This window comes from Miscanthus floridulus, unplaced genomic scaffold (genome assembly GCF_019320115.1).
Source record: "Miscanthus floridulus cultivar M001 unplaced genomic scaffold, ASM1932011v1 fs_308_2_3, whole genome shotgun sequence".
Taxonomy (NCBI): domain Eukaryota; kingdom Viridiplantae; phylum Streptophyta; class Magnoliopsida; order Poales; family Poaceae; genus Miscanthus; species Miscanthus floridulus.
The window spans coordinates 54,023-79,518 of record NW_027096558.1 but is presented as its reverse complement, the minus strand read 5'-3'; the positions used below and the strand labels follow the sequence as shown (position 1 = coordinate 79,518).

General features: G+C 43.9%; 2 protein-coding genes across 2 annotated transcripts; both read left to right on the top strand.

The window, feature by feature from the left end:
* Positions 1-710: 710 nt before the first annotated feature.
* LOC136531243 (cytochrome P450 CYP72A616-like) lies at positions 711-3,687 on the top strand. Its single transcript, XM_066523920.1, has 5 exons — positions 711-1,052; positions 1,989-2,212; positions 2,314-2,561; positions 2,668-3,043; positions 3,155-3,687. Exons 1-5 carry the CDS (start codon positions 749-751, stop codon positions 3,578-3,580), a joined length of 1,578 nt encoding a protein of 525 aa, XP_066380017.1. The 5' UTR covers positions 711-748; the 3' UTR covers positions 3,581-3,687.
* A 13,778-nt stretch (positions 3,688-17,465) lies between these two features.
* On the top strand, positions 17,466-22,173 carry LOC136531244 (cytochrome P450 CYP72A616-like). The gene is made up of 5 exons (XM_066523921.1): positions 17,466-17,876; positions 20,498-20,718; positions 20,823-21,070; positions 21,177-21,552; positions 21,664-22,173. Exons 1-5 carry the CDS (start codon positions 17,552-17,554, stop codon positions 22,087-22,089), a joined length of 1,596 nt encoding a protein of 531 aa, XP_066380018.1. The 5' UTR covers positions 17,466-17,551; the 3' UTR covers positions 22,090-22,173.
* Positions 22,174-25,496: the final 3,323 nt, after the last annotated feature.

The following is a 25,496-nucleotide window of genomic DNA, read 5'->3' as shown; positions in this document are numbered from 1 at the left end:
ATGTATAATTCGGACAAGAGATGCTGAGACGAGAAGCAGCTCCTTTTTTTTTTATTCAGAGAAGCAGCTCGAGACATCAAAATACTGTTATACTCTCCAAATGTGATTAAAGACCAGTTCCGGATCCACGTATTTTTAGTTCCGGTCCATAACTAAAGTTTCTTCCAAGTGGTTCCTCCTATTTTTAAACCATCAGATCTATAGAACAGAGGGCTCTCATTATTTCCAAGCTTGGTAAAATTTCACATGGTTTAATATGTAATATTATCAACTAGTATTCGTGAGGAAAAGGACCGAAGCTGCTTCCTCAACCTGTCGTGTCCACCCCTCTAATTCGATCATACGTACTTGCACACGTAAGTCACTAGTTTCTTTCAGTGCAATCCGTTTATTATATTATTCACTCTCTAGTTTCTCGAGAAACAAAAGATAGGGACCAACGTTTCCTCTCTTAGTCTTAGCAACACCTTTATTGTTGACCCGTGCGCGATTATATGGTAAAACCTTGTCGACCTTATTGACGAATCTGCGCCACACGACACTTGACACATGCAACCAGCAATTTCTAGCTAGCTTCGGGCCGGTGTTTGGTGTGGTTTTTCTTATTCCACAAGCCAACCGTACGTGCCCGGCAAGAAATTAAACGATGCCTACCACTACTACTTATATCGCACTCGCTCTCTCACGAAGCACACACTGCACAATTTTGGCCTTGTGGTTGTCACAGCACATAACTTGAAAGGCAACGATGGACGACGACGTCGTAGCAGCTGCAGCAGCTTCATCACCGTGGAGCCTGTTCCAGGGGCTCCTTGCCCTGCTGATCGCGTGGGGGAGCTACCAGGCCGCGGAGACATTCTGGCTGCGGCCCCGGCGGCTCGATCGGGTGCTCCGGGCACAGGGGCTTACCGGCACTGAGTACTGCTTCCCGGCCGGCGACCTCAAGGAGAACGCTAGGCTCAACGACGAGGCACGATCGAGGTCTATGCCATTGTGCCATGACGTAGTTCCCCGTGTGATGCCGCATCTCTTCAACACAGTTAAGGAGCACGGTATGTCGAAAGTAACCATGCGACCCTTTCTTTCTTCTCGCCCGTGCCGTCCTCCCCCTCTCTCACCGAACTCACTCGTGTCGCGCACTCCTCTGCCTCACATACCCACCTGCCGTCCCCTCCCCCGTCTCCGCCCCCGCGCGCGAGCCCTGTCTTGCTCATCATGAGCCTTGCCATGCTTGTCTGTGGGCTCACTCGTGGACTGGGTTGGCCGTGCTGGCATGCGTCAGCTCACATGTTTAAAAACCTCTTAAACTAAGTACTTAGAAATTTATATTTTTTTAGTGTATTTCATACATTTGAATATACACTTGATACATTATAAATTCAATTCAAAGTCTTCATACGTCAAACACTTCAAATCTTCATACTTTAATGAAGCTAAGCATAAAGAGATCTACATATAAGATTTTCGATGAGAGAGAGAGACGGAGAGCCAATGAGGAGATATGGCATAAAGGGCTAGAGGCCGTGGAGATGGTGAGTTGGGAGCATTATGAAGAGCACTCGTGGTGGAAAATGAGGGACAAGTTGGGGTGTTTGGGTTAGAGGCACGAAGACAGAGGTTATAAACTCTGTGGTGGTTAACGAGTGAGTCGAGCCGATTGTTTATATGGGCTGTGCCTGTGCCTACCCTTCGTGCCGCATCAACGACCCGTTCACAACATTGGGGTATCCGGTATCGAGCCATGCCAGTCCAGGCATGACTTGGATATATAGGCCGTGCCGTGCTTTAGACCGTGCTTTACGCAGGGTTGTGCCAGGGCTGCCTACTTGTCACCATCTTCATATTTAAGCAAACAAATTCAGATAGTCCTTTGTCATGCTCATTTTCCTAAATTTGACCATTCCTATAAAATGGAAAGTTCCCTAAATTTTAAAGATTGAATTGAAAGTTTCATAGCTTTAACGGCACATGCAAACGATGAACTGCAGGCGACATTTGTATCACCTGGTTCGGACCAATTCCCAGGGTGGTTATCACGGAGGCAGAGTTAATCAGAGACATCCTATCAAACAAGTCTGGCCACTTCGAGAAGTTCATCGCGAACAAGCGTCTTATAAAAATGCTCGCCCTTGGGATTGCGAGTCACGATGGTGAGAAATGGGCAAATCACAGAAGGATCCTGAACCCCGCATTCCATCTCGAAAAGCTCAAGGTTCTCTAGCTAACTTCCTTCATACAGGAAATCAGCCTCAGTTACGATATGCACGGCCTCAAGCATATAGATATGTGTGCTTACTAAATTTATTTTTTTAGCGCATGCTGCCGGCGTTCTCGACGTGCTGTACTGAGCTTATAGATCGCTGGGAGAACAAGCTCGCTGGTTCTGACGGATCATATGAACTGGATATCTGGCCGGAGTTTCAGAACCTCACTGGAGACGTGATCTCCCGCACGGCATTTGGCAGCAGCTTCATGGAAGGGCGAAGGATCTTCCAACTTCAGGGCGAGCAAGCAGAGCGGCTAATCAAGGCCTTCCAGTATATGTACATCCCTGGCTTCATGTAAGCACTTTCTGATCTGTCACATAGTGCCGTAATTCTAGTACATTAAACGTCATCACATTCATATGCGTGCGCTCATGCCATTATAATATAACTATATATGCAGGTTCTTCCCGACACAGAACAATCGGAGGATGAACGAGATCAACAGGGAAATCGAAGGGACTCTAAGGGGCATGATCGAGAAGAGGGAGCGTGCAATCGAAAACGGCGAAGCGAGCGGCAATGACTTGCTCGGTTTGCTACTGCAGTCGAACATGGAGAGCGGGAAAGGCAGCCTGAGCATGAGCACCGAGGACGTGATTGAGGAGTGCAAGCTCTTCTACTTCGCGGGGATGGAAACCACGTCGGTGCTGCTCACGTGGACGCTCGTCATCCTAGGCATGCACCCAGAGTGGCAGGACCGTGCGAGGGAGGAGGTCCTTAGCGTGTTCGGCAAGGACAAGCAGCCCAATTTCGACGGCCTAGGTCGACTCAAAACGGCAAGTGTTTCTTTGCAATACCATGATACTATACCTACATAGTTTTCTCCAAGCCCATTCCACATTATATTACGTACCTGCCAACATTGTCTATACCTACATGCTATCCAGGTGACCATGATACTATACGAGGTGCTCAGGCTGTATCCACCGGCAGTGACGCTAAACCGAAGAACATTCAAAGACATGAAGATTGGAGGCATCTCCTACCCTGCAGGGGTAATCCTCGAGCTTCCCATAATCGTCGTCCACCACAATCCTGATGTCTGGGGGAAGGACGCACATGAGTTCAAGCCAGAGAGGTTCGCTGAGGGGATCTCAAAGGCGACCAAGGACCAACCAGCATTCTTCCCCTTCGGGTGGGGGCCGAGGATCTGTATCGGGCAGAACTTTGCGCTGCTTGAGGCCAAGATGGCTTTGAGCATGATCCTCCAGCGCTTCGAGTTCCAACTGTCGCCTTCGTACACGCATGCACCGTACACTGTCCTGACGCTGCATCCTCAGCATGGCGCGCCAATTATATTCAAGAAGATCTGATCGTCTTATATGACATCGTCGATCGTTGTCAATGAGTATGTCACAGTGCAAAAATAATAAATTTGTATGGGTAATACTGTATTATTATGGGGAGTTTAATTTTGAGTTTCTGAATTTTGAGGTGGAACTAAAACGGCGGGAGATATACTGCTTGGAGCTAGGGGTGTAAACAAATCGAATATGGTTGGATACCTATAGACGAATACAGAAAACTATTGTAAACCTCAAATTCGAATTCGATTACGGATATTTTGGATAAGATACGAATGGATATTGACATCATGTATATCCAAATTTGAGTATCCGAATACGGATACGGTATGAATTGTGAAAGTGGGTGAACGACTTGCCTGTCCTTGCCGACTCGGTTCCATGTTTATAGAGACCAAGAACAGCTCCTGGTGTGGCTTGTACAATAAGTCAGGTTTACAAAGAGATAGACTCATCTATAACAAACTACCAAACTTCCTATCTTGATGTACAAGGCGTGGTGCACGCCTAACAACCCTTGGGTTACATGTTTCCCAACACCCCCACTCAATCTCAGCCAGCCACTAGGTTGAGATTGGTTCTAAACTAGTCCATCTTGGCTACCACAGTCGGTTTAGTAAATCCATCAGCTAACTGATCTTCAGAATGTATCAACCGAAACGTCTAGCAGCTTTTGCGCTACTCTCTATCTAACAAAAATGAAAATCTATCTCACTATGCTTAGTACGTGCATAAAACACTGATTTGTCGAGAGATAAGTAGCACCGATATTATCGCACCACGGCCAAGCTGCATGAGGATGCTGAATTCCCAATTCATCAAGCAATTTTTGGACTCACATTATCTCTGTTGTTGCATTGGCTAATGCCATGCACTCAACTTCAGTACTCGACCGTGATATTGTAGTTTGTTTCTTGGCACACCATGAGATCAAGTTCGACCCAAGAAAAACAAACCTAAAGGAACGACATAGATGCAAATCCTAAGGCGGTGGAGAACCGACATTCGAAGGAGGTGGCTGACAGTGGCCCCATAGGCTGACCGGCCTATAGGTGGGGCTGGCCAACCCCACATGGCGGCCTCTCACCCTCTGCCATAGTGTGGTGTCCTCTAGAATTTTCTAGATCCTTCTGGTGTCCGTCTCATTTCTGATAAGCGTAACTAACTCTGACATATAGGTCCACATTGACTGTTTTTTAGATAAACCCTGCTAAAAACACAGATTTACCAAAACCTGTGGAATTTGTTAGTTTAAACCCCTAAGTCTATATTGGTGATTACTTTCATGCCCTTATACAAGTTATATTGATGGTTTATGATGGTTGTTAACTACCATCAATAAATGCCCCAAGTTTAACCTTTGCTCATCCCTGAGCAATGCTAAACTTAGCAATGGATCAGGAGTTGCTGCGATGTTTTCACTCCTCAAAAGTACACATGCGTTCAAACAAGAATTCTCCTCCGGATTAGAATAAACTGATCTGACTTTTAAACTTAGCCGTATTACCTTCAACTATGGGGCTTCTTAGCCTTCACTTGGGTCTTGAGTAATTGAAAGAACAATCAGGTCAAGTATTATGTCTCAAGTTCTTTGCTCAACCATTACTCTAGAGTTTTATAGGTTTTTAAAAACTCATAGCTTCCATTGTATGACACTCTCAATTTTCTCAATATATGTGCTATTTGTGGATCCTCACCAAGGCAATAGTGATGTTATGCCATTCTCTTCCTACAACTAAGGCTTATGTGGAGCTCATAGGAGTGAAAAAAGCATGAAAGAGCATACTTGCAATACATATATTGTAAAGTCAAACCTCAGATCCAAAGAGAGTTGAGTCATACAATCAAATCAAGATGTGCATGTGTATGGATGTATGTGGTGGATATATATGGTGGCTAACCTAATTCTACTTTGCTCCTTAAAAACATATCTCTCTTTTAAAACTTTAAAATACTTTTGCAAGAGAACATGGGCTATCTTATTCATCTCTTTCTCTTTTTTTTAGACGGGCATTGAAGTACCAATTATTTTCAATATCTCGATCACTTGTCCATTTTTTTCAACTCTTTTTTTTCTTTCTTTCTCTTTTTTTTATGAATAACTTTTGCATAGCCCATGCTTCTTTTCTATAACAAAACTTTTGAGAGATAGCAACAAAAACATGGAGCATTTATTTGGTGGAAAATCCTATCAAGAATATTTTTGGTGTTTACTTCCAGTGTAGGAGTAAAATATTTTTGGGTGGATCTAGATGGAATGACATATTTTTGCGCCTACCCCCAGTGTAGGAGTAGTGCATATGTGTGTGGTGTGTATATGATCTTGATTTTAAGAGCATGACAAACCTCTCATAAGGGTCAGCAAAGCTTGACAAAACTCAATGCAAAACAAGCAGCATATATGAGTGAAAGTTTTCCTAGTCTAAATATTATATTTGGCTTTGATAGGAATTCAAGCTTTGTCATACTGGAACTCATCATGTAAAATTTATGTGTTTTTTCAAAATATAAATCTCCAGAACTTTAGTATAACTTAGAACAAGATAAATAGTAGCTCAGACCTTCTCATATCATATCCGTCAATTACCTAAACTTAGATCAAGCATATGCTACCCACGAGTTTTAAGTTCAGAGTAAATTCTTATATCAAACAGTCTTATCCAAAACTCGGGAGAATTCAAGGCTAAAAACTAGGTACTTGAAAGGAATTACAACAGAACAACTGTTCATCATTTTTATTTCAAGAGATTATCTTAAAAGTCCATTTATTTAGCTCTTAAAAACAGAAAACTAGACATACATACTTTTTATTTTGTTTTCATTTTTAGATTACACCTTTACTATTATATATATCTAACACAAAGATAAATTTTTATTTTATTTTTAGCTTATGCATATTTTTATAAAGCAAACTATATAACAAACTTAAAAATAGTAAAACAAATGGAAAAGAAATACATATATAGATACATGGGGCATGCCCTTCCCCCAAGCTGGATGTTATCGTGGTGTGGTTTTGCCAGCGGATGTCCTTCTCATCCATCAGGAGATTGGGTTCCTCTATGAGGGTGTACTCCTTGTGGAATGAGATGAAGTCAACCGAGTGAACTTGCTTGTGACCATCCTACAAAAACTTCAACAAGAACAACAAAACTCGTGGAATGAATTAGGGGTTAGCGGTCTACTGTCTGGAGATTCATCGTTCTTGGATTTTTAGAAACATTTTTGAAGTGATAGAATTCTAGCAGGATGTCTATCTAGTATTTTTGGATTTTCTAGTATAATTGAATATAACTATATGCATTGTATTTTTTTTATTTTTATGCCACCAGGGTGAATATTCTTGTGGGTTTTTACACACCATAAAAGTATTCCCATATGGCTTAGGATTTTATAATACAACAATGAAAATTTTATTTTCTTTTCTAAATGCAAAACATATGCAGAAAAATAAATATGCTAAAGTAAAAATAATTTATGCAATGCTATAAAGTAAATATAGATAACTACCAACTTTACCTCTTGGTGAGGGTTCAGATTTTTAAGTCCTCCGGACAGGACTTTTCTCCTATGTTGTTCATTCTTTAGGTGGATCTCTTGGTCCTAGAGATGGAGACCTTGATGGTTGAACCTCTTGTGACAGTGACTCAGATGACGATGTTACCTTTTCTTTCCATACCTGCTTGGTCTATGGACTTGATTTTGGCGGAGTAGGTTCGTCTTTCACAGGTTCTTCATCTTCCTCCCATTCATTCTTGGGGACTTGATTCCTCCGATGTTGACATGCTCGGCATCCCTTCTTGGAACGGGTTTTCTTTGGCTGTTCATAAGTGGTATAACTATCAAAGTAACATTGTACCTTTTCTCCAGAAAATTAAAAGTTGACTTGTCCAGATCCGACGTAGATGATCGCGTTGGTAGTGTTGAGGAATAGTCTTCCAAGGATGATAGGTATGTCTTCTTCTTCTTCTCCCATGTCAAGAACCATGAAGTCGGCAGGGACATAGTGATATTGTATTCTTACTATGACATCTTTTCTATTCCCTCCGGAAATCGGATTGATTGGTCCGCCATCTGTAATTGCATGTATGTAGGGAACAAAGGTTCATCACTAAATAAGTATTCATATATTACCTTGGACATTATATTGACACCCAACTCGGATGTCGCAAAAGGTTTTGTAGAAGATTCTTTGTCCAATGGTATACTCGATTGTCGGTACGCCAGGATCGTCTTTCTTGGTAAGGTATGGTGAAGCGAGGAGGTGGTCGTACTCTGATCGAAGTGTGTTGATCATGTTGACTGATTCTTCTTGTGGCTGCCTGGCCTTGTTCTTCCTCTTGGCCACTGTTGTCTCTTCGGGCAAGTACGCCATCTGTGGATGACTATGAGAATGGTGTATACAATTCTTGAAAGTAAACTTCTCCTTCCTATCCTTGATTGTGAAACAGATCTTCACATAGATGATGGCTTTCGCGGTGCTTAGGAAAGACCGGCCCAAGATAATGGGTGCCCTTACATCTTCACCTATTTCTAAAACCATAAAATCTATGGGTACATACGATTGTCCCACTCAAACACAGATGTCTTCAAGAATTCCCTTAGGATAGCAGAGTGACTAATCTGCAAGCTGCAAATGCATGTTTGTGTATAACAAAGTATCTCCATTAATTTTATCATAAATTACCTTTAGCATAATGTTGACACTTATTCCAAAGTCACAAACAACTTCTTGGAATATATGAGGTCCAATAGCAGTGGAGATGATAGGTCTTCCTGTATCACCTTTCTTTTTAGGTAAGGAATAGTCTATCCACCTTCCTATCGATGGCTCCATGTAGAAGTATGCTGCATTGTGAATATCGACAAGATTTATAGTTTCTAGATCTTCCGGTTGCCTCAAAATCTTACCTTTGTCGGTTGGAGGAACAACAGCCGGCAACTGAGCTATTTATGATTCTATCATTTTATTAAAGCTATGCTGGTTTTTAATGGCAGAGGAGAAGCTATCCATTCTATTGTTTATGTTTTCTAAAATTTTATCATTGGAAGTTAATTTTCTAGATAAGCCCTCCATAATTTTAGCTTGGCTAGAAATTAACTCTCTCAAGGGTGGTTGATTATTGAAATTATTGAAATTATTACCATGATAGTTACCTTGTTAATTATCTTAGTAATTTGGCCTCTGTTGCTGATTCCATCATTGATTCTGTTGAGGATGATAGTTATTGTTGTTGATGAAGTTCACATCCTCATGGGTTTCAGGACAATTATTCCTTGAATGCCCAGTGATGCCACATTCTTCATATGTTATGTGGGAATCATGAATGTGCATGACTTCTTGCTTCTCATTGGCTTGGTCTTCAAGTTTCTTCATGAGCAGTTAATGAGCCTTTCCACAAAATTGGCTGGCTTGCACCATGTTAATGAGAGCTAGATTGAGCTCAAAAGCATTGTCTCTAATGTTGATCGCCGGTCTAGTACGTATATTGGAGGTAGTTGGAGCAGAGAATTCACAAAGAGTATGGCTGGCTTGCAGATTCCTTTTCATATATCGCATCTTCATGTGCCTTTCCACAAAATTGGCTGGCTGCACCATGTTAATGAGAGCTGGATTGAGCTCAAAAGCATTGTCTCTAATGTTGATCGCCGGTCTAGTACGTATATTGGAGGTAGTTGGAGCAGAGAATTCACAAAGAGTCTTGTCAGCTATGACTTCAAAATCTGGTGTTAAACTTTACCTTATCTGGTTGTCTTCCAAGTCTAAAGCTGGAACTTTCTTGAGTTTAGCTCTAGTTCTCCTGATTAATGCTTCTAGATCTTCAATGTAGTTTGTTGAAAGGTCAAAACCTGTCATACATTACCCTGCATAAGATATAAAAGTAGATAGAACAAGGGTAAGCCTGTTTAAGCAGAGGTCAATGGTTATCTTGATCATATCAATAAGTACAAAGTTATCAATATTTCCTTCTTGCCCAGCTACCTTCCCTGGCAACGACACCATAAATGTTGTTGGAATTTATTAACTTGTCACTTGTTTAAGTAGCCACCTAATGTTGGTGACATTTCTTAGCATCACTTTTACTAAGTTGTTATCCCTAGTTATGATGCCAGAAATGCTTGTTGGTACTACTTAGCATCACTACTAGAATGATACTAAGAAGTACTTCTAATATTTTATCTGACTAGAAAGAATATATATATATATATATATATATATATATATATATATATATATATATATATATATATATATATATGAAAATAAATCTACAAGCGCATAGATAATTATACCATTGTAGCACTTCATCCGGGACTATTCTAGGTATTGTTATTTATATTTTTACCACAGGGAAAGGATGGTACAGTTGGAATGTATTGATAACTTATACATATGATGGAGAGATAAACCATAACTATTACTCTACTCACAAAGGGGTAAGTCAAGAGATAAATATTTATATGAATGGTGAGAAATAACTAATAATTGATCACTCAGAGTACTCCTTTCAATGGCATTAGCATAGCTAAGTAGAATATTAGAGGAATAATTCCTAAGTCATTCTTAATTACAAGTCAAAGCATACGTTGATTAGTGCAATTACACTTAGTAGTCATTGTTAAGGTCAACTTCATATCTACACATAAGGGATATTACTAAGGAAGATTAAGAACAGAGCTTGTCTTACTTCGTAACTAGATCCTACTTGTCCTATATTCGGGGAGTGGACTATAAAATACTCAACGGGAGTGTCACATCCGCGATCTACCCATGGCCCAGAATATAGGGTGCATCCGTAGGTAAACAACGTATAAGCACCACGCTTACACAATGTTGACCACTCACCCCTGGTACCTTGGAGCAAGCGCTATATGAACTTATGCTTGAACATGATGATAATCTAACTATACTAAGCATATAATCAAAGTAGACGATGAACATGATAACTCGGAACATGAATAATATTAAGAATAATGTCGAATCAATTGTAGCAAACATATGAATAATAAAAGATACAAAAGAGGGTAGAAGGGGCTATACCAAGCCACGCTCTTGACAAGATCTGGAATCCAAGCGAAGCTTGCCTTCCTCTAGACCTAGCCTAGCTTGCTATGCCCTAGAATATGGTGAAGCTCTAAGGATGATTAGGGTTCTGTCTTCTCAAATGACATGATCAGGGTTTGATTATTAAGGGAGGGTGGTAGGGGCTGGTATATATAGGCCATAGCATCCATTCTGAGCCCTCGGATCAAACCAACATAAAGGCACGGCGTAGATGCAAACCCTAAGGCGATAGGGAACCAACATTCAAAGGAGGAGGCTAACAGTTGGCCCCACCTATGGCCGACCTATAGGTGGGGCCATGGTGGCCTCTCGCCCTCTGCCATGGTGTGGTGTCCTCTGGAGTCTTCTGGATCATTTTGGTGTCTGTCTCATTTCGAATAAGCGTAATTAACTCTAACATATAGATCCACCTTGACGGTTTTTTTTGGATAAACCCCGCTGAAAACATAGATTCACCAAAACTTATGGAATTTGTTAGTTTAAACCCCTAAGTCTATGTTGGTGATTACTTTCATGCCCTTATACAAGTTTTATTGATGGTTTATGATGGTTGTTAACTACCGTCAATAGTAGGCAATGTGGTTGGTGACACTATCATTGTAGTTGATGGAGTGGTGGTCGTGGGTGGCACTGTTAAAGATACCAGGGCACATAGTGTAGGGTGTACCAATGTTGTAGTATTGGTGAAGGTGGTTGCCCTACAATTGCCTACTAATGCCCAAGATAGGGTTGTCTCCATATCATATGGATTCTGGCGCTTGACATCCATGTCAAAGGGTTTTAGTAGACTGGTGATGTCGATGTTGATATGTTGTCGCTCATCCAGTGGATCACCTCAAGTTGGAAAGCCAAAGTACTCATTGATACAGTGGGCGAAGTGCTCCCTGTCCGTCACTACTATGTCCTTTGTCAGGCATCTGTATCGTAGCTTTCCTGCACCTGTTAGGTGAAAAGTTGCATACCCGATTTTCTCGACATTGGAGGTTGGCTGCCCTTTGAAGAATTGCTTGTAGCAGACGAGCCATCATAGTAGATCCATCTTTTTGTAGTGTGTGGAGAGGATAGTTTGGTGTAGCGTTGTTAGGGAACCATGTCCGATTTATCGATGTTGATGTAGTTGTCGTATGGTGTTGGTGGAGATGCAACACCCCATGCTATTTGAGCGATGTTGATAGGGAAGCGTGGGATTCCGGTGTTGTATTAGAGGATCATGGTGGTGAAGTGGGCACTCGTAGATGTATTTGTGTTGGTTCGCATGTTGCTACGGTGGTTCCTTGTCCTTTGCTAGGAAAATAGGGATCTCCAGTGTTGTGGTGTTGTCAACAGGAACAAGGGTTTGATGCACACGGTCGTGATCATCGATCGTGGATGTGCTGCATTCGCCCTCCATCTTCATAGGGGTGGTGGAGTTGTTTGTCAGTGTGTTGGAGGACCAAGAGTGATCCTATTGCTGTGTGTGCAAGCGATATTGGTGCAACTAAAACTGGTGTGGATGTGGGCACCAAGGTTATTCTAGAGGTGCCTTTTGATCTATTGTCGGGTAAGGAAGCTGAAGAGATAGCCTTGTCATAGGTGTTACCTCTAGGTTCAGTCTTGATCAGGAATAGCTTGTTCATTACCCTGCTCCTCGATCTCAGAAACTCCCAACAATTTGGAGTCCTTCATCTTCTCTGTGATGCAAGCACACCCTAGTTCTATGATGCGCTTGGTTTCCTTGTTGAGTTCAATGGCAGTGATCTCATGACCCCACATTGCCTTGGCTGATAGCTGTGAAGTTGGTGTCCTGCATGGTGGCCGAGGCCATTCCATCCAAAGGTCCCTTAGATGTATCTATAGGAAGAGTGAGGAGTGATTTAGGTGTCGAGCGCGCTGGGTGTTGGCATTGTTGTTGTTGTTGTTGATGCTCCACCTTCGTGCTCGATAGGCACCTCTAGTGTGGTGATCTCTGGTTGAGTTGGATCTATTATCAACGGAGGACTATGGAGCCGAGTGAATAACTTGTCGAATTCCTTGCTCCAATGATCAGTGTCGATGTGGAGGTCATCCATGGTAGTGGATCGAAACATTGCTCGTAAGATCAATCTAGTCTCTGAGATACTAGGTGTCATAACCCTGATTTGGGGGACTTGTTGGGCTGCTGTCGCCAGTGGATGCCGATGGCTAGGGTAGGGCGCGGCTGCTTCTAGGGTAGTAGTGACACGATGCAACATAGGGAGAGGGGTGGTGACAGCATGAGAGAGGGGGGGGGAGAGGTAGGGAGAGCAATCGCTCTATTCCTTGCTAAAGATCAAAAGGTTACATTCTCCCTATATTTATAGTCCCTAGAGGACTTGTTTCCCAAGCAAACTAGAGTAAGAGTCCTTATAGATTTGAACTTCTCATTTCGTAGCAAACTGATCTTATTCAATCCTATTTCCTAAACAAATTCTATTTCTATTTTCCTTCTTTTTCCTATTTTCTTTCTAATCTAGATTTTTTCTGCCGGTAGGCGCGCATGAACAGTACCCCCCGCGCTACACTACCTATAGGTATTGTTCACGTCAGCCCTATTTTAGGCCCTACCAGGTGCCTTGGTGTAGACCTTGGGGTCCTCTCTTAGCCTGCTTGGTCCGACATTTTTTTTGAGAACATGACTTCACTCGTATTTCATTAAGAAGAAAGAACACCGAAAAAATAGATTATACAACGTAACTATAGGCGTACCCATAGTGTTGGTTAAAGAATCATAGAGAAAGTGGTTAGAACCTAAACGACAAACATAGTAGAAAGAACGGCAAAAGGGGAGACCCATCCACCGCTACCCTATCTGGCTAGACCTGCAAAGGAGAAATACATCAATGCTAGGCTGCCAATGTAGGAGGTGAAGCCAAGATGGCAAAGCATCCATCAAGAGGAGAACAGCGGCAAAGTATCTGCCCAAGCAACATAGCGGGCAAAAAACATCTGTCGGGGTCAATGTGGCAAAGCATCCGTAGGTGGGGGCATCACGTGCACAACGAAGCCCAAGCGACGTTGGCAACAAAGTATCCACCCAAGTAGCAATGATGGCAAAGCATCTGTAAAAAAGAAGCAATGACAAAGCATCCACTGAGAAGAGTGCAAGCGGCCAAGTATCCACTGCGAAAGAAGCAAACGACTATGGCAACATCGAACCTCCAAGTTGGACAAACCAGAATGAAGAAAGAGCTAAAGCACATGTAGGAATAGCATAGCCTAGAGCAACTCTGGTCGAAGAGGTGGGATGGCGATAGAAGTGCTCCAACAAGGCCTCCACGAAGGGGATGACATCCATAGACACCAACAACGTTGAATGAAGAGCATGAGAAGGACATTCATCCTAGAACCACCCCAACGAATAGAGACTTCAACGACGCCTTCAAGAAGGTAGATGGCACCGATAGTACCATTGTCGCTAGCCCGAAGAAATATGTTGGGCAGAGTTTTCACTCAAGAAACTTGTTTCGCCAGACTACCGACCCGGTGCAGACAGCCACAAGCCATTAGCCAACCGTCCACAGACACTCTGGACACTAGATTTGACTGTCGTAGGGGTAGGTCGGCCAGGGCTCGGCCAGCTAGGCCCTGGGAAGGCCACCGCCTCTTGGTGGCTGCCCCGATTGTGGGTCGGCTAGCCAGCCGCTTGAAAGGTCCTAAATGGCTAGAGGGGAGTGAATAGCCTATAAAAATTCTCCACAAATTCACTAGAGCAAATGGTTAGTAACCTAAATGGCGAAATGTAATTTTGCTCTAGCTCTACTAAGGTTGCAAGCCACCTATACCACAATTCTAGTTCTTTACTATCTCTAGGCACACCCAGAAGGCTATGCCACTACTCTTACTCTAGTTGAGCTAACTAACAACTAACAAGAGGCTAAACAAATTACTCAACTAACTAGCAAGAGAGCTACTCTACTCAAACTACAACAAGTATGAAACAATGTAGTACAAGGGAGATGAGTAGGGTGATTGTACCACTCGTGGCAAGAGAAGATCAATCACAATATGAATACCAACAGATGACACCAAGATTTATTCTGAGATTCACTTGCTTGCCGGCAAGCTACGTTCTCGTTGTGTCGACCAACACTTGGTGGTTTGGCGGCTAATAGGTATCACACACCTAGCCCAACACTTGGGTGCCGCAAGAACTTACCCACAAGTGAGGTAACTCAATGACACGAGCAATCCACTAGAGTTACCTATCAGCTCTCCGCCAGGGAAGGTACAAGATCCTTCACAAGTCACCGGGAGGTGGCCAAGAACAATCACCAACTCTTGCCAACACTCCTCCGCTGCTCTAAGCCATCTAGGCGTCAACAAATGCCAAGAGTAACAAGAGAACTGCAACAAATCGATCCCCAAGTGCCACTAGATGCAATCGCTCAAGCAAATACACTTTGGATCACTCCCAACTCACTTAGGATGCACAACCAAGCAAGAGAATGAGTGGGAGAGGTTTGGCTCAGCTGAAAGGATGCTATCACATGTAAGAATGACCAAGAAAGTGAGCCAAGCATGACCAAGCTCTATTTATAGAGCCCCCAAAAGTTATAGCCGTTATGTCCGCGGGGAAGTCCGGACCGAGGTTCGGACCATGGTTTCAGACCATCTACAGTGAAGGTCCAGACCCCCGGATCTCGCCACGTGTCCCCATGTTCAAACGCGCTCGTTAGATCTCAACGGCCACTAAAAAATGCGTCAAACTGTGTAGTACTAGACCGAGGTCTGGAACAACTCAACACAGGGTCCGGATGTATACAGAGATGTTCCAGAGAGGTTTTTTCCCTCTGGACCCGGTCCAGACCCAACAACCTGGACCATCTCAGGGTTCTATCCCTCCAAACACATGTAAAAACACTCAACCGGACCCAGAGAACATGGTCTGGACCCTAGCTCCGGACCCAGGTGACAAGGTCCGGACCCTAGAACTGGACCTAGGGGACAGGGTCCTGAGCTAGAGTCCTGAGCTCTGGACTTAATGCTAAAACGACTATAACTCTTAGCTCCGAACTCCAATTTCGATGATCTTGGACATTTTATAAAACTTATGCAGAGGGCTACACATCCCACATGCATATTTGATCCAAAGTACAATGGATCAACACAAAATTCCAATCCAAGAACCATCATATAGTTCAGAGCACACCAAAAAATCTTTTCTTCACCAAAACTTCGCCTCCTTTGCAAATGTGCCAACATAACCAAGTGTACACCACCATGTGCTTGTGTATTAGCATTTTCACTAACATTTTCCAAAGCATTAATTGTTAGCAGGTCCTAATGCATATGCATGAATTCACTTCACCTAGTGGCACTTGACAACTGCTATAACTGAGATTCTTCCCTCTTGATAGTACGACTATGTATCCTAAATCCACTCACACCCACTTGGTGTGTCTTGAGCGGCAAAACAAAATGTTCCTAACAAATATACCTTTGCTTTGAGCCATTTTATTTTTCTCTTTCTTCTTTTTCAAGTTTGGAGCTTGATCATCATCATCACATGTCCACCAATATCATCATAGACTTCATCTTTGCTCCATCACTTGGCGTGTACTAACTTGTGTCATATTCACTTAGAGCCAAATGTTAGTACCTAGGATTTCATCAATTAACCAAAATCAAACTAGGGCTTTCATCGCTGGCCGCCGCCGTCCAGCCATCCCAGGCTGTGTGCCGGTCAGATCTGGCTGGTGGCCGTCCGGAGGAGACCGGGGGTGCCATTGAGGCAGTCAGCGGTGGGGATCAGGCCCCAAGCCGAGGGCTGGCCAGATCCGACCACTGGCCGCTGCCGCCCTAGGCCCTAAGCCTAGGAGGGCCTGCCAGACGCCCTAGGCCGCCGACCAACAAGATCCGGCCGCAGGCCTCCAGTGCCCAAGCCCTGGCCACCAAGGGCTCGCTAGGAGATGCATCCATCGGAGTCAGATGTCAAGGCAGCAGATCCTGGCTCCGGGCTGTCTAGATCCGCTCCACGGGCCGCCCAAGACGTGAGAGAACAGGTGGTGCAGGAACGGTGGAGAAGGAGAGAGGTGGGAGTGAGGGAGGGAGGGAGGGAGGGCTGCGGACGCGCACCCTTTTTTCGGGGCTGCCACGGCGACGGCGCCAGAGGGGGGCTGGGAGGAAGGGGTTCTCCTACGACGCCGGCGGGGTCGCCCCCCGAGTTGCCCGTCAGGACGGTCAGGGGAAGGGAAGGGAAGGGAAGGGAGGGATCGCAGAGAATATCTTGTAACTAAAAGTAGCAGTATATAGATCAGTTGCATGGTAATATGCGTTTCTTTGTTCCCATGATTTTTCACAATTCAATCTATTATAATGGTCTAATAAGTAGTAGATTATCCAACTACAGTAACCGTGATGAAGAGGACTGACTCTTGTTCCTCGAGCTGTCGTCCCCTAGGTCCGATCATACATACATGCAAACGTAAGCCACTAGTTTTTTTTCAGTGCAACCCGTTTATTATATTCACTCTCTAGAGAAACAAACGATAGGGACGAACGTTTCCCTCTCTTAGCAACATCTTTATTGACGCGCGTGATTATATATCATAAAACCTTATCGGCCTTGTTGGCGCGCGAATCTGCGCCACAAGACACGGTACATATGCAACCAGCAAATTATTCTAGCTTGCTTCGGCCGGTTTTTTTGTATGGTGCATTTTATTCTACAAGCCAACCGTGCCCGCCAAGAAACCATAGACATCAACTGCACATAAAAGACGAAGTATATATATATAGGAAAAACATGTGATGCCAACGGAGCGCACCAATCACTGGCGGTGGCCGGCAACACACGCTCGCCCGTGCGGTGCCTACCACTACTACTTATATCGCGCTCGCTCGTCTCAGTAAGCACACACTGCACCATTGTGGTACTTGTGTGGTTGTCACAGCACATAACTTGAAAGCAGGAAGCGATGGACGACGACGTTGTAGCAGCTGCAGCTGCGGCAGTGGCTTCTTCGCCATCATCATCGCCGTGGAGCCTGCTCCAGGGGCTCCTCGCCCTGCTCGTCGTGTGGGGGGCGTACCAGGCCGCGCAGACATTCTGGCTGCGGCCGCGGCGGCTCGACCGGGCGCTCCGGGCGCAGGGGCTCACCGGGACGGAGTACTGCTTCCCGGCGGGCGACCTGAAGGAGAACGCTAGGCTCAACGACGAGGCGCGGTCGAGGCCCATGCCGCCGTGCCACGACGTTGTTCCCCGCGTGATGCCGCATCTCTTCAACACTATCAAGGAACACGGTACGTCCAAAGTCTCGTCCCGTAGTCTTTGTCGTTTCTCTACGTCCATTAACAGTTTAGTACGGTTAGTTTGCCTAGAATCTTCCGGACGACGGATGGTAATATCGAGAATTCGTTGAATGTTTGCTTCTCATGCGACGTGAACACTGAGGTTGACGTCGCTTCACTAGTGTTGTGAATGTTTTTTCCATTATGAATACTAAATATATTTTTTTCGTTATGAATACTAAATATATATTTTTTCGTTATGAATACTAAATATACAAAAACTTTGAAAAAGTTATTGAGACTAGAGTGTCATTTTTTAGGGTGGGTCATGGCATGGTCTTTTAACATGGCACGACATGAAATATTTTGTGTTGTGCTGATACGACACGAACACAAAGGGTTATGTCGTGCTTAGGATCTCGGCACGGCGGCTACATGGCCCTGTATTTTGGCCCGTGCAGTGCTAGGGCCAGCATGGCACGAAAATGGCATGTATAAAAAAAAATCTTCAACTCTATAATGCAATTCCCTAGCATTTACTATACTACCTCTCATCTAATTCTTGAATAGATTACGGAAATCATTAAAATTTTATGAAAATAATACACACAAGATATAATGATATATATTTTTTATATCATGAGCGAAAAAAACTAACAGAGATATTTTGAGGGCCATGCTTAGGCCAAAGAAAAGATTTACCATGTTGTATCGGTATGGCCCGACATGTCTCGCGTGCCTAGAGGGTATGACCCGAAAACATGCCGTGCAGGCAGGGCACGGCTCAAAGTCCCACCTCTATTGGCCACCCGCCCACCAGACAGACATGTATGAGACACATGGCAAGTTTGAATTCTTCCCTCGGGCTCCATTTCAATTTTCACCCCACCCCAGTCACCGGACCTATGATATATATTTAATTTGTTCCATGTTATATTTAAATTCTTCATCCCATTTGTAAAACAATTTTTTTCTGCTAATATATTTCAATCATCTATATTTTAAAAAATCTATGATATTTTTGTTTGTTTCATTTGCAAAAGTTTATTGTCCCACTTGTACAAACTCAGTTATAATTAATAGCTGCATAATTTTTTACCTCAGTGTGTACAACATTCTAATGAATTTGTGTTAATAATATTTGTCCATAATTTATAACATTCTTTACGTATCCACAATGTTTTGTTCTGGGTGTATACACTTTTTTCCACGAGTTTGCACGATTTTTCTTAGCGGCACAATTTTTTTTGCACAAATTATATTATTGTTTCACCTCAATAAACTTTTATTTTGATTGAACAAAAGGTATTTTTTTGTGAGTTTGAACGGTTTGTTTCAGCCTTCTAGGAGTAAAAACTTTTGTCCCAGGCTAGCAGGCCATAGCCCCTTAACACAGTGAAACTTTTTAATACCCTGTAAATATTTCAATTGCACATAAATTATCATTTTGCCTATTTTTATGAAAATATTGTGTTTTTTTCGTTGTGAATGCTAAATATATATGTAAAAACTTTGAAAAAAGCTACTGAGATATGCACTTGATGTATTTATTTATCAAACTTATGAAGTGTCATTATGTTGCCCGGTCCCCCTTAATCGAAAGTCCTAGTTCCATCACCGCCCACTTAAATAATTCTTATCAGGCAAGCCAGAGTATACAAAGGCTGACCAAGCCAAATGGTGGACTTGGTCAGCAACGTGATTCCCTCGTACCGATCGGTCTTATAAATGTCCAAATGGGTGGCGCTACTTGCTAGTCATGGGCTCATAGAAGCACGGTCTGTTGTTACCGGACCTTGCCATGCTTGTTCACGGGTTCACTCCAAGGTCAAGAGCCGATGACATATTCCCCTAAAAAAAAGAGAGCCGATGACACTATGTCTTATAAAACATACCGGTTGGTGTTATAAAAAGCTATTGAAGTACATCAATACATACTTAAAGACTTCATACATTACAAATTCAATTCAAGTCTTCACCTGTCCGTCACTTCAAATCTCCAAACTTCAATCAAGCTAAGCATAATACACATAATTTTCTTTTTTCTTTTTCTGTGTATGTCTGTGTGTTGTGGTGGTGGTGGTGGTGGTGGTGGGGTGTGTGTGTGTGTGTGTGTGTGGGGGGGGGGGGGGGGGGGGGAGAGAGAGATGGCCTAGAGGGCTAGAGGATCCAAAGATGACACAGTTGGTGGTGTCGCAAAGGAGCAACCGTGCTAGAAAATGAGGAACAAGTTAGGTGGACATAAGGATGGGGATTATATATACCCTGTGGTGGATGGGCCAGTCGAGTCAACTGTTTATAGACCCTGCCCGTGCCTACCCACGGCATGCAACATCAATGACCCATGTACAACATGGGGTATCGGGCCATGCCAGTCCAAGCACGACCTAGATAGGCCATGGTGTGTTTGGGCCATGCTTACGCAAGGTGTCCCTTGGGCTCAGACCGTTTTGGATTTTTTTGGTGACCCTTCTAGATATGACTTGTCGCTATCTATTTGTTCAAGTAAACGCTTTTAAATAGTCCCTGTCATGCTCATTTCCTTAAATTTCTCTAATGCTACAAAATTGAAAGTTCCCTAAATTTCAAAGATGGATTTGAAATTTTCTTGGCACAAACGGTGAACTCTGCAGGCAACATTTGTATCACCTGGTTCGGACCAATTCCGAGGGTGGTCATCACGGAGGCTGAGTTAGTCAGAGACATCCTATCAAACAAGTTTGGTCACTTCGAGAAGTTCACGAACAAGCGTCTCGGGAAACTGCTCGCCCTTGGGCTTGCGAGTCACGACGGCGAGAAATGGGCAAAACACAGAAGGATCCTGAACCCCGCATTCCATCTCGAAAAGCTCAAGGTTATCTAACTTCCTTCATACAGGCAATCAGCTTCAGCTCTGCACGGTCTCTCAAGCATATAGATGTGTCATGTGTGTACTTATTACTAAAGTTATTTTCCCAGCGCATGCTGCCGGCGTTCTCCACGTGTTGTACCGAGCTTATAGATCGCTGGGATAGCAAGATCGCTGGTTCTGACGGATCATATGAACTGGACATCTGGCCGGAGTTTCAGAACCTCACCGGAGACGTGATCTCCCGCACGGCATTCGGCAGCAGCTTCATGGAAGGGCGGAGGATCTTCCAACTTCAGATCGAGCAAGCAGAGCGACTAATCAAGGCCTTCCAGTATATCTACATCCCAGGCTTCATGTAAGCACTTTCTGATCTGTCACATAGTGCCGTAATTCTAGTACATTAAACGTCATCACATTCATATGCGTGCGCTCATGCCATTATAATATAACTATATATGCAGGTTCTTCCCGACACAGAACAATCGGAGGATGAAAGAGATCAACAGGGAAATCGAAGGGACTCTAAGGGGCATGATCGAGAAGAGGGAGCGCGCAATCGAGAACGGCGAAGCCAGCAGCAACGACTTGCTCGGTTTGCTACTGCAGTCGAACATGGATAGCGGGAAAGGCAGCCTGAGGATGAGCACGGAGGACGTGATTGAGGAGTGCAAGCTCTTCTACTTCGCAGGGATGGAAACCACGTCGGTGCTGCTCACGTGGACGCTCGTCATCCTAGGCATGCACCCAGAGTGGCAGGACCGCGCGAGGGAGGAGGTCCTTAGCGTGTTCGGCAGGGACAAGCAGCCCAATTTCGACGGCCTAGGTCGACTCAAAACGGCAAGTGTTTCTTTGCAATACCATGATACTATACCTACATAGTTTTCTCCAAGCCCATTCCACATTATATTACGTACCTGCCAACATTGTCTATACCTACATGCTATCCAGGTGACCATGATACTATACGAGGTGCTCAGGCTGTATCCACCGGCAGTGACGCTAAACCGAAGAACATTCAAAGACATGAAGATTGGAGGCATCTCCTACCCTGCAGGGGTAATCCTCGAGCTTCCCATAATCGTCGTCCACCACAATCCTGATGTCTGGGGGAAGGACGCACATGAGTTCAAGCCAGAGAGGTTCGCTGAGGGGATCTCAAAGGCGACCAAGGACCAACCAGCATTCTTCCCCTTCGGGTGGGGGCCGAGGATCTGTATCGGGCAGAACTTTGCGCTGCTTGAGGCCAAGATGGCTTTGAGCATGATCCTCCAGCGCTTCGAGTTCCAACTGTCGCCTTCGTACACGCATGCACCGTACACTGTCCTGACGCTGCATCCTCAGCATGGCGCGCCAATTATATTCAAGAAGATCTGATCGTCTTATATGACATCGTCGATCGTTGTCAATGAGTATGTCACAGTGCAAAAATAATAAATTTGTATGGGTAATACTGTATTATTTTGGGGAGTTTAATTTTGAGTTTCTGAATTTTGAGGTGGAACTAAAACGGCGGGAGATATACTGCTTGGAGCTAGGGGTGTAAACAAATCGAATATGGTTGGATACCTATAGACGAATACAGAAAATTATTGTAAACCTCAAATTCGAATTCAATTACGGATATTTTGGATAAGATACAAATGGATATTGACATCATGTATATCCAAATTTGAGTATCCAAATACGGATACGGTATGAATTGTGAAAGTGGGTGAACGACTTGCCTGTCCCTGCCGACTCGGTTCCATGTTTATAGAGACCAAGGATAGCTCCTGGTGTAGCTTGTACAATAAGTCAGGTTTACAAAAAGATAGACTCATCTATAACAAACTACCAAACTTCCTATCTTGATGTACAAGGCGTGGTGCACGCCTAACAACCCTTGGGTTACATGTTTCCCAACACCCCCACTCAATCTCAGCCGGCCACTAGGTTGAGATTGGTTCTAAACTAGTCCATCTTGGCTACCACCGTCGGTTTAGTAAATCCATCAGCTAACTGATCTTCAGAATGTATCAACCGAAACGTCTAGCAGCTTTTGCGCTACTCTCTATCTAACAAAAATGAAAATCTATCTCAACATGCTTAGTACGTGCATAAAACACTGATTTGTCGAGAGATAAGTAACACCAATATTATCGCACCACAGCCAAGCTGCATGAGGATGCAGAATTCCCAATTCATCAAGCAATTTTTGGACTCCCATTATCTCTGTTGTTGCATTGGCTAATGCCATGCACTCAACTTCAATACTTGACCGTGATATTGTAGCTTGTTTCTTGGCACACCATGAGATCAAGTTCGACCCAAGAAGCACAGCTGAAAGCATCTAGGCCCTAGTTGGGTTTCGGTGATTAATGAGAATACATGATTACTATGACTAACGTGTGTTTTGCAGAGGCAATTAAGTTAGGTCATGGTAATGGAGATCGATTGGGCTATCATGGTGGTCATGCCCCTACGATGGAAATCGTTTCGGTTTTCAAAGGATGAACGACAAGGTTAAGGATGGACTAGTTCTAAGTGTCGATTGGAGTTGAAGAGACACTTAGAGTAGTTTAGGACTTTGTTTTTCCTTTGGCCATACTATTAAGGGGGGTATGGACGGGTAGCTTGACCTAGGTGAGTCTAGTGGGTTAGGTGTGGTGCACACTTGCTAATCCTAGCACTAGGTAGCTTCTAAAAAGCCCTTAGATCCATTGGAGCAAACTTCATTCATGTACGTTTGAAAGTTGGAAGTGAATGGAGGGTCAAATACTGACCGGACGCTGGCTCTGGTGTGACCGGACGCTGGCTCAGGGTCCGGTCAGTTCATTTGATCAAGGTGTTTTCGTCTGGTGCGACCGGATGCTGAGAGGTCATGTGACCGAACGCTGAGGGCCAGCGTCCGGTCGACTCTAGTAAGATTCCAGAGAGGGAAAATCACGACTGGACGTGTCCGGTTAGTGCTGACCGGATGCTAGCCAGCGTCTGGTCATACTGTAAACACTAGAGTTCGGGGTGAACTGACCGGCGCATCAGGTCAACATGACCGGAGCGTCCGGTCACCCCGCAGAGGCACATAATGGTTTGTTTTTCAGTCCATGTTATAAATACTTCATCCATTCATGTGTGGGGGCACTTTTGCTCATTCCAACAACTGAGAAACACCTTTGAGAGAGCCAAGAAGAGCAAGGTCCTAGTGAGGTGATTGAGATTTGAGAATCTCAAAGAGAGCCCTCATTAGTGAGATCAAGAGTAGCGAAATGTGCATCCACCCTTCTCATTAGGCTTGTCGTGGTCAAGTGAGAGTTCGTGCTTGTTACTCTTGGTGATCGCCATCACCTAGACGGCTTGGTGGTGATAGGGAGATTGGTGATCATCCGATGGTGCTTGTGGATGACCCAACTTAAGTTGTGAGCGGTTGTGGGTGATTCACCATGACGGAGTGTCGAAGATTCAACCCGTAGAGAGCACTTGATCCTTGCATGGATCAAGGGGGAGCTACACCCTTATGCAGGTGCTCCAACGAGGACTAGTGGGGAGTGGCGACTCTCCGATACCTCGGCAAAACATCGCCGCATTCCTCCTTCTCTCTTTACTTTGAGCATTTACTTTGAGCAATTCAATTCTTATCTTTTACATTCCTAGAATTGCCATGCTAGAGTAGGATTGGAACTTAGGGTGCTAAACTTTTGTGCGTTAGATCAATAGAAACTCTTTCTAGGCACAAGGGGTTAATTGGGCTAACCGTAGAGTTTAATTATTGCAAAGAAATTTAGAATTAGTCCAATTCACCCCCCTCTTGAGCATCTTGATCCTTTCAATTGGTATCAGAGCCTCGTGCTCATGTATTTAGGCTTAACCGCCTAGAGAAAGATGTCTCATGGGGATGGACCTCCTCCTATCTTTGAAGGGGATGATTTTTCATATTGGAAAATTCGCATGGAGGCATACTTAGAAGCTCTAGATGTTGAAATACTTAGAGCTGCCTCACAAGGCTTCCTAAAATCTCAAGATGCTACTAACCTACAAGGCGATGAGTTGAATTATGAAAAATATAATGCAAAGCCTAGAAACACCATATTTAGAGGCCTTTGTAAAGATGTGTTCAACCGGGTGAGGAACCACAAAGACGCCCATGCACTATGATCGGACGTTTGTGTGCTCCATAAGGGAACAAAGAGTGAGCATGAGGAACGCTATCATCTTGTCATAAAAAAGCATAACTCTTTTGAAATGCTTCCTAAAGAATGTGCTAATGAAATGTATTCACGTTTGAATATTCTTGTAGAGGAAGTCAATGGGCTTGGACTAACTCAAATGCAACCATCCGATGTTGTAAGAAAGATCTTGAGTGTCCTCCCCATCAACAAATATGGGCATATTGTGACCGTGTTTCATCAAGGTGATCTTTCGACAGCTACACCAACACAAATCTTGGGAAAGATCAATGCTCATGAGATGTACATGCACATCACACCTCAAGATGGCTCATCCTCTAACAAGAAGAAAGAAAAGGACTTAGCATTCAAAGCTAATCAAGAGAAGGGCAAAGCAAGGCTTGAGTATGAGAGCTCAAGTGATGATGAAGTTGATGATGCAAGCCTTGCTCTCATGGTGAGAAAAATCGCCAAGATGCTAAAGAAGCTCAACAAGAGTGGCATCAAGTTTGATGGCAAGAAGAAGAAGTTCTTCACTAGCTCTAGAAGGAAGCCAATCTCCGAGATGGATTGCTATAATTGTGGAGAACTTGGTCATCTAGCTTACCAATGCACAAAGCCTAAGAAAGACAAGTTCAA